Source organism: Tachysurus fulvidraco, chromosome 9 (genome assembly GCF_022655615.1).
Source record: "Tachysurus fulvidraco isolate hzauxx_2018 chromosome 9, HZAU_PFXX_2.0, whole genome shotgun sequence".
NCBI classification, from domain to species: Eukaryota; Metazoa; Chordata; class Actinopteri; order Siluriformes; family Bagridae; genus Tachysurus; species Tachysurus fulvidraco.
Window position 1 is genome coordinate 967,961 of NC_062526.1, and position 9,622 is coordinate 977,582.

The following is a 9,622-nucleotide window of genomic DNA, read 5'->3' on the forward strand; positions in this document are numbered from 1 at the left end:
TATCCAAGTCTCCTGGTCTTCTCTGGAAAAAGTTTACAACAGTGTTTGTTTGTTTGTTTATTTATATTGGATCCCATTAGCTGAAAGTCTGCACAATTAGCTGATCTTCCTGGGGTCCATTCTAAAAAAAATTTTTTTACATTACAACAATAACAGCATTTCAATCATCACAGTTGCTAAATATACACATTATTTATATATATATATACACACACATGTAATGTGTCTATGTGTATATTTATGAACTGTGATGATTGAAATGTTATTGTTGTAATGTAAAAAAATAAATTGTGTGTGTCTGTGTGTGTGTCTGTGTGTGTGTCTGTTGTTTTAGTGGCTGATGGTGATGTAATAATGAAATCGTAAAACCGTCCACACACACACACACACACACACACACACAGTGACCATAGACACAAAAGATCCCACACACACACCATAGACACAAAAGATCACACACATGCACGCACACACACACACACACACACACACACACAGTCACCAAAGACACAACAGCTCACCCACACACACACACACACACACACACACACACAGTCACCATAGACACAAAATATCACACACACACACACACACACACACACACACACACACAGTCACCAAAGACACAAACGATCACACACACACACACACACACACACACACACACACACACACAGTCACCATAGACACAAAAGATCACACACACACACACACACACACACACACACACACACACACACACACACACACACACACACACACACAGTGACCATAGACACAAGAGATCACACATACACACACACGCACACACACACACACAGTGACCATAGACACAAAAGATCACACACACACACACACACACACACACACACACAGTGACCATAGACACAAAAGATCACACACACGCGCGCACACACACACACACACACTCACACACGTATACACACACAGTGACCATAGACACAAAAGATCACATTCTAAAATACCAGAAAGAAACACAGAACACTTTATTGTTTAAACACGATTCCAAACACTCACAAGACGAAATCCGAGCAAAAGATTCGAGAAGCCGTAAAATACTGCAGGTGACGTCGTGTGACTCGTCTTACAAAACACAGACACATGAATATTCATAACCACTTTTTAAATAATTAACATGAAGAGATTAAAAAAAAAACAACAAGACACAAGATGAGTCTTAATTAAAAAAAAAGGATGATATACGGACAGAAAGAATAAAAAGTTTCAAGTTGCAGGTCATTTTCTCATCAATCAGCATTTCTAATGAGCTGATCGTCACTAAAGCACCTGAACAAACTCCTGTGTGTTTGTAGCTCTGTGGACGAAAGCGTTCTGCTTTAAGGGTTCAGACAGTTAAGCGTTCTTGTTAAAAAGTAAAAATGGATCTGGTTCCAAAATCACGTGAGACTGGAGAGAGAATTTATACATAAACAAGAGTGAAAAGAGTTAAAACATTAAAACATACATCAACCCTATAAGCAGCGATCAACAGGGGTCCAAGCACCAAATCTCCACTTTTAGGGCTGAATACTTAAGAAACTTTAAGCCGTTTAATGCAAATATGTTTTATACTGGTGTGAAAATTAGGTGTCAATCAAGAGTAAGGACATTTCCTTTTTTTTTTTTTGGCTCCACCCCTTTTCACCATATGAAAAAAAAAACAGCAGTATTTCTAAGCATAATAAGGGACCATCGTGGAGGATAGGGATAGAATTTTTATCTCTATATAAAGGTAAGTACACAACAAGACTCTTCTCTGTTGTGGCCCTGAGGTGGTGGAATGAATGTCCACTAGGGGTCCAGCTGAGTCACTGGATATCTTCAAACACCTTCAAGAAACACTTCAACTAACACTTTATCCTCTGTTTGTTGTATGTGTGTGGTTTAAAAAAATAGGCTCATGGTATCTTAAGTCTGTAACCTGGAGGAACTCAGTTAAAGGTGAGGTCTCCGTTGTTTGAGAAACGCTTCAGAAAACTGAGTCGGGACGACAAACAAAACAAAAACAAAACAAACGTGTAGCCAATGAGCAGAAAGGGGCGGGGCTCATCGATATGGGCGAAGAGAGTGTTCAGTGCGCATGTGTGACGTTAGCAGAAAGCGGTTTTAACGTTGACATGGAGGATAAAAACAAAGAAAGAAAGAGAAGAAAGACTTACGATAAGGACAAGAAGTAGGACGTGTTAATATAGGATCAGCTTTCCAGCGCTGGAGAGAACTGAAGGAGCAGGAAGTTGGCCACATATTCACAGGTTGGAGTTTCCCGAGTCAATAACTCCTGAGCTAAACGCTGTTACTACACAAATAACACCTCTTTTCTATCGTAGTGATGTAGAGAGGCAGCTACAACCGCGTTTTGTGTAGTAACAGCGTTTAGCTCAGGAGTTATCGACTCGGGAAACTCCGACCTGTGAATATGTGGCCGACTTTACTTAAGACGCCGAGGCGCTTTTTTCCTTCTCGATAGGTGAGTAACGTTGGTTTTGCTTTGTTACACAGAACTAATATATGCCTTTGTCCTTTACATCATTATGCTTGTGTGGCATTTTTGCTTGTTTGTTTATCTACAATCGTATTGTTCTTCCCTTCAGCTATGATAAAGACGTGTATGTGTGGGCGGAGCTATCGATACAGGGGTGGGACCCGTTTGGGTTAGAGGTGTGTTTGTTTTGGTGATTTTATATGTCAACATTGGCTTTCAAACAACAGAGACCGCACCTTTAATGTATTCAATGATCGAGACTTAAAAGCACTTTTGTACGTCGCTCTGGATGAGAGAGTCTGCCACATGCTGTAAATGTAAATATTAAGATTCTGAATAAAAATGATAAAAAAAAATGAAAGATATCTAAACAGGACAGGAAAGCGTTCTGCATGACATTGTAGAGATCAATTCCATATTAAACTGTAAATAAATACAAACATTACACCATGTCAAAATGTTCTGTTTCCATACAAACATAAAACCTTTGCATGGGAGCATTTTGCTTTTTTTTCTAGCTTAATAATAATAATAATAATAATAATAATAATAATAATAAAAACAACATCTAAAATAGTGCATTTAATGCTAGGGAGGATAACTAATTTATTGCTTAAATGTTTTAAAAATGAATAGTGAATACACGTATTGTATTTTCCTACATACGATACATTTCTACCTTCCCAAAGGGGTCTGTTAAAATATATATAGTGACTTCAGCGAGTAATAACCTGATGTTCCTCTCCGTCATGTGTACCAGCTCGTCCCCTTATCGTCCCAAACCTTATAACCGTTAATCCCACAGCGTTAGAATGACTGTACAGTACATTTTAGCTCTCTCTTTGTTCTAACAGGTAAAAGGGAGCCTGAAGTTAAAGACTGTTGAGATGATGAACTTCTGCAGCACCACTTGGTTCTTTCCCTGAGGTGTTTCCCCCCCTTTCCTTATTCAATGGTATGTTCCAGGGTGAGTGAGTGGATCAGAACGTGTTATAGGGACTTTCGAGGGTTTGCCAGTCCGAGCTGGAACGAGAGGTCGATACTTTAGGACTTCCCTCGGATTTTAGGCTCGGTAAAGAAGGACGGCGTTTTGACCCGAAAGGGCAGGACACCGGCCCGCTTGTTCCGGAAGAAGTCCGCAGACGAGGTGCCGAACGGGCCGTCGCCGGATCCTCCGTCAGGCTCTGTGTGAGAGATAGAGGAGCAAAAGTGCTGGTCTAAGATCAGCCTCCAAATATCATCATGTGGAGGAAAACAACTGGGCCGTATTCATGACAACTGTATAGAGTTTCTCCTAGTGATGTAATTCTAAACAAATTCATATAAATGTGGGCGTAAAGTGTTAGCAGTAGTGAGGAGGTCATAAGGTCATAAAGTGTTAGTAGTGAGGAGGTCATAAGGTCATAAAGTGTTAGTAGTGAGGAGGTCATAAAGTGTTAGCAGTAGTGAGGAGGTCATAAAGTGTTAGCAGTAGTGAGGAGGTCATAAAGTGTTAGCAGTAGTGAGGAGGTCATAAGGTCATAAAGTGTTAGTAGTGAGGAGGTCATAAAGTGTTAGCAGTAGTGAGGAGGTCATAAGGTCATAAAGTGTTAGTAGTGAGGAGGTCATAAAGTGTTAGCAGTAGTGAGGAGGTCATAAAGTGTTACCAGTAGTTAGGAGGACATAAAGTGTTAGCGGTAGTGAGGAGGTCATAAGGTCATAAAGTGTTAGTAGTAGTGAGGAGGTCATAAGGTCATAAAGTGTTAGTAGTGAGGAGGTCATAAAGTGTTAGCAGTAGTGAGGAGGTCATAAGGTCATAAAGTGTTAGCAGTAGTGAGGAGGTCATAAAGTGTTAGCAGTAGTGAGGAGGTCATAAGGTCATAAAGTGTTAGCAGTAGTGAGGAGGTCATAAAGTGTTAGCAGTAGTGAGGAGGTCATAAGGTCATAAAGTGTTAGCAGTAGTGATGAGGTCATAAGGTCATAAAGTGTTAGCAGTAGTGAGGAGGTCATAAAGTGTTAGCAGTAGTGAGGAGGTCATAAGGTCATAAAGTGTTAGGAGAAGTGAGGAGGTCATAAGGTCATAAAGTGTTAGCAGTAGTGAGGAGGTCAAAAGGTCATAAGGTGTTAGGAGAAGTGAGGAGGTCATAAGGTCATAAAGTGTTAGTAGTGAGGAGGTCATAAGGTCATAAAGTGTTCGCAGTAGTGAGGAGGACTTTAAGAGGATGAAGAGTTTCTTTATCAGAGGAGAAAATGTCTGAAAGGTGAAGAAGGAGCAGAAATGTATTGTATATAATATTTAATAACGATAGTGAGTTAATAAGACGATACAGATTAGATGGTGTAGGGATTATTGCTGTGACCTCATATTAGAGATCACATCTCAGACTTTATATATATTCTGTCATTATGTCATTTAGTGAGACTCAAACATCTCTGAAACAGAGCTGAAATGCCACAGAGACAGAAACCATATTTCTGCTCCGTGTCGGAGACGTTTACATTCACATTATATCTATTACACTTATAACATACAGATTGTTCTTCTTGTATGACATCTGGCCCTGCCTGTTTCTGAAGTCTTTACCAGTCCAGCAGAGGGCAGCACATTACAGGATGCATCATTACCTGGCCAGATGATCGCCTCCAGCAGCTGCACCCTGCGAGCCAGCAGCTCCAGGTCAGCTTGAAGGTCTTGCAACATCTTCAAACTAACATCCTACCAAATCAGATCAATAGAAGTGAGGTTCCTGCATCAGGTTACCAGGGTGCTGCTGGGGGCGGGGCTCTGTTCCCTGAGTGCCTCCCTGTCTGTCCCCTCGTTTCCCACCACCCATGATCCGATCTGACCCCCTGACCTGTGACCTTTTGCCCTGCCTACTCACCGTGGATACCGATCATAGTCTCGAGGATTAAAACCCTCTCGGCTAAGATCTTCAGGGCCTCACGGATTTGGTGTATGCCGTCCCCCTGCGGAGACAGATACAGCCGTCAAGTTACGTCAAGCAGCAGCCAGACAGAGCACTTGCCAGGATGCAGAGACTTTCTAGATGTTTAGTTATTCGATATTAGAAGTTAAAAGGGTTAAACACATGATTCAAGTCATTAACACCCATCTGCCCCGTATGTATCCCACCCCTTTATTTCTATCTCAGTTTGGCTTTGTATTCCTTCTGCATGTCATGCTGTAAGATCATCAAACACAAGCATGCAGGTGACCAGCCAGGAAACATGCAATAGACATAAACATACAGAGTCAAAAACAAACTCATTAACATACAAAGTGTCCTGGTTCTGAAACCTTTTTCTGGCCCTGAAATAAACCGGAGGGGGGGGGGGGGGGTCACGGTGGCTTAGTGGTTACGTTCGCCTCACACCTCCAGGGTCGGGGGTTCGATTCCCGCCTCCGCCTTGTGTGTGTGGAGTTTGCATGTTCTCCCCGTGCCTCGGGGGTTTCCTCCGGGTACTCCGGTTTCCTCCCCCGGTCCAAAGACATGCATGGTAGGTTGATTGGCATCTCTGGAAAATTGTCCGTAGTGTGTGAGTGTGTGTGTGAGTGAATGAGAGTGTGTGTGTGTGCCCTGTGATGGGTTGGCACTCCGTCCAGGGTGTATCCTGCCTCGATGCCCGATGACGCCTGAGATAGGCACAGGCTCCCCGTGACCCGAGAAGTTCGGATAAGCGGTAGAAGATGAATGAATGAATGAAATAAACCACAGACATACACTGTTGTGTTGAAGAGGAGGTGAAATCTGAAGGATGTAGAAGACCTTTTCAGACACAAATATTTACTGCTAATTACTTGGGCATGTTATGACTAGCTTTTCACAGTAATCCATAAATAAAGACGTGGGATTATCTGTGGGGTTATCTGTATTATCTGTGGGGTTATCTGTATTATCTGTGGGATTATCTGTATTATCTGTGGGGTTATCTGTATTATCTGTGGGATTATCTGTATTATCTGTGGGGTTATCTGTATTATCTGTGGGGTTATCTGTATTATCTGTGGGGTTATCTGTATTATCTGTGGGATTATCTGTATTATCTGTGGGGTTATCTGTATTATCTGTGGGGTTATCTGTATTATCTGTGGGGTTATCTGTATTATCTGTGGGATTATCTGTATTATCTGTGGGGTTATCTGTATTATCTGTGGGATTATCTGTATTATCTGTGGGATTATCTGTATTATCTGTGGGATTATCTGTATTATCTGTGGGGTTATCTGTATTATCTGTGGGATTATCTGTATTATCTGTGGGGTTATCTGTGGAATTATCTGTATTATCTGTGGGATTATCTGTATTGTCTGTGGGATTATCTGTGGGATTATCTGTATTATCTGTGGGGTTATCTGTGGAATTATCTGTATTATCTGCGGGATTATCTGTATTATCTGTGGGGTTATCTGTGGGATTATCTGTATTATCTGTGGGGTTATCTGTGGAATTATCTGTATTATCTGCGGGATTATCTGTACTGTTACTGTATCATGGACAATTAAAATAAAAGTTTTATCGTTCGATGCTTTGAAAATCTCAATGCAGTTGTCTCCTAGGTTTCGAATTCCTCACTGAATACGAAGCCGAACCGTTCTCCTTCCTTCGATGATGTGCGTTTCCCAAACGAATCAATTTGATTTATGATTTATTTTCATTCTAAGCCTCGAGACAGACATATTTTCTAAACAGTGCAAACAATACGACAAAACGTCGTCAGCTCGTGTCATGACTTCAGACCGGATCGTTAATATTTATCACAGATATTCTAAGATTTCCGTAGTCCTGGTGGACTGTTGGTCCGGACGCTCCGAGCCCACTCTAGGGTAGGAGATGACTGATGAGTCGCTCATGAACTAAGCACAGGGTTATGTACAAATTAGTGTGTGTGAGGGAAAGGAGGTGATTCGGCCGAGCCAAATAAAACAGCGCTGGTGTAATGAGAGGATCGCTTATCGTTCCTGGCTAGTGTATGAAAATCATTGGGAAAACAATGAATGGATGCACAGGGAATAGTGTGTGTGTGTGTGTGTGTGTGTGTGTGTGCTGAATGGAGAGAGATGTTACACAGGCAGTAAATCATCAGTGCATTATGATTAATTGGGTCTGTAGGTTTTGCTCCACAGTATCTCTGGGACACAGATTACAAACCAGGACCAAATGTTCTCCAGAACTTCGGCCGCTAAAGGAATGTGGAGTAAATAAAGAGGTGACGGTGTCGGCCGTGACGGAGGAGGGCAGTTATCCGAACAGACGGGTCATTTGTTTAAGCAGAAATCCTCTGTGGCTGTTAAAGTGGAGCTCAGAGAGTCAGACATGAGAGCAGCAAGCAGACAGGAAGTTCACAAGCAGTATAATGAGATGGGGCCATGCAGCAGCAATGCATTGTGGGAAACTGGAGGATCGCTGTATCCACTCACACCCCCATTAACTATCACAGCGGCGCTGATCCACCACACCGCCATTACTCACAATCACTACAGCACACAGAGTTTTGGGATACACACAACCTACACACACACATACACACAACCTACACACACATATACACACAACCTACACACACATACACACAACCTACACACACATATACACACAACCTACACACACACACACACACACACATACACACAACCTACACACACACATACACTCAACCTACACACACACATACACACAACCTACACACAAAACATACACACAACCTACACACACATACACACAACCTACACACACACACACACACATACACACAACCTAAACACACACATACACACAACCTACACACACACACACACACACAACCTACACACACACATACACACAACCTACACACACACACACACACACACACAACCTACACACACATACACACAACCTACACACACACACACATACACACAACCTACACACACATACACACAACCTACACACACACACACACACACACATACACACAACCTAAACACACACATACACACAACCTACACACACACATACACACAACCTACACACACACACACACACACACACACACACACACACACACATACACACAACCTACACACACACATACACACACACATACACACAACCTACACACACATACACACACACATACACACAACCTACACACACATACACACAACCTACAAACACACATACACACAACCTACACACACACACATACACACAACCTACACACACATACACACAAACTACACACACATACACACAACCTACACCTACACACACACACGACCTACACACACATACACACAACCTACACACACACACACACACACACACACACACACACACATACACACAACCTACACACACACAGACACAAAAAACCTACACACAAACACACACACATACACACACACACAACCCACACACATACACACATAACGTACACACACACAACCTACACACACGTGCACACACACTTATCCAATTATCTGAATTGTTTACAATAATCCATTACCACATTAAAGGAACACTCCAGAATTTTTTTTAACCTTGTCTCTGTCCAATGTCTCTGTATTTTATGTCCAATAAGCTTTCACGCACTTGTAACAGATCTTGTTCACCAGGACAGATTAGATTACATACACTAGATTAGATTAGACTACACACGTTTGGATAGAGCAGATTTCACTTACTAGATTTCAACAATTAGCCTAGCTGCTGCTCGCTAGATTCGATTCGATTCCCCTTACTAGATTAAATTTGATTAGCTTTCATTCATTAGATCTGAATAAATTACCCTTGTTAGGTTAGATTAGATTCCACACAACAGGTTCGATTTCACATGCAAGTTGTCACTTTCTAGGTTAGATTAGATTGGTATTTTAGACTAGATTTCACTTGCTAGTGTTGATTTTACTCTCTAGCTTTATTAGCTTACATTTCACTCGCTAAGTTAAACGTTTTAAGTGCGTCGATTTCATTTTCTAGGTCAGATTTGGGTTTATGTCCGAGGGTAGATTAGATTTCACCCACAAGCTAGGACTAGAATTCACTATACTGTACTCTGTAGATTAGATTTGATTTCACTCGCTAGTTTCTAAAGTTTTTACAACGTTCTTTTTTGTCCCGTCTCTTTCTCACGTCTTACCGTCTTCCAGAGTCACGG

At 41.7% G+C, this 9,622-nt stretch overlaps 1 protein-coding gene across 2 annotated transcripts in view; it reads right to left on the reverse strand.

Annotated features, from left to right (window-relative positions):
• Positions 1–2,740: 2,740 nt before the first annotated feature.
• emid1 (EMI domain containing 1) overlaps positions 2,741–9,622 on the reverse strand; it is a 34,076-nt gene continuing 27,194 nt past the window's right edge. The window contains exons 12-13 of one of the 2 annotated variants that reach the window (XM_027169376.2): positions 5,108–5,198; positions 2,741–3,687 (exon numbers count right to left, since the gene is read on the reverse strand). In XM_027169376.2, the coding sequence (XP_027025177.2) occupies positions 3,548–3,687; positions 5,108–5,198 (231 nt within the window). In that variant the 3' untranslated portion in view covers positions 2,741–3,547. Of the gene's footprint in view, positions 3,688–5,107; positions 5,199–5,364; positions 5,450–9,622 lie in introns of both variants that reach the window. The other variant, XM_027169394.2, reaches the window with a different exon arrangement.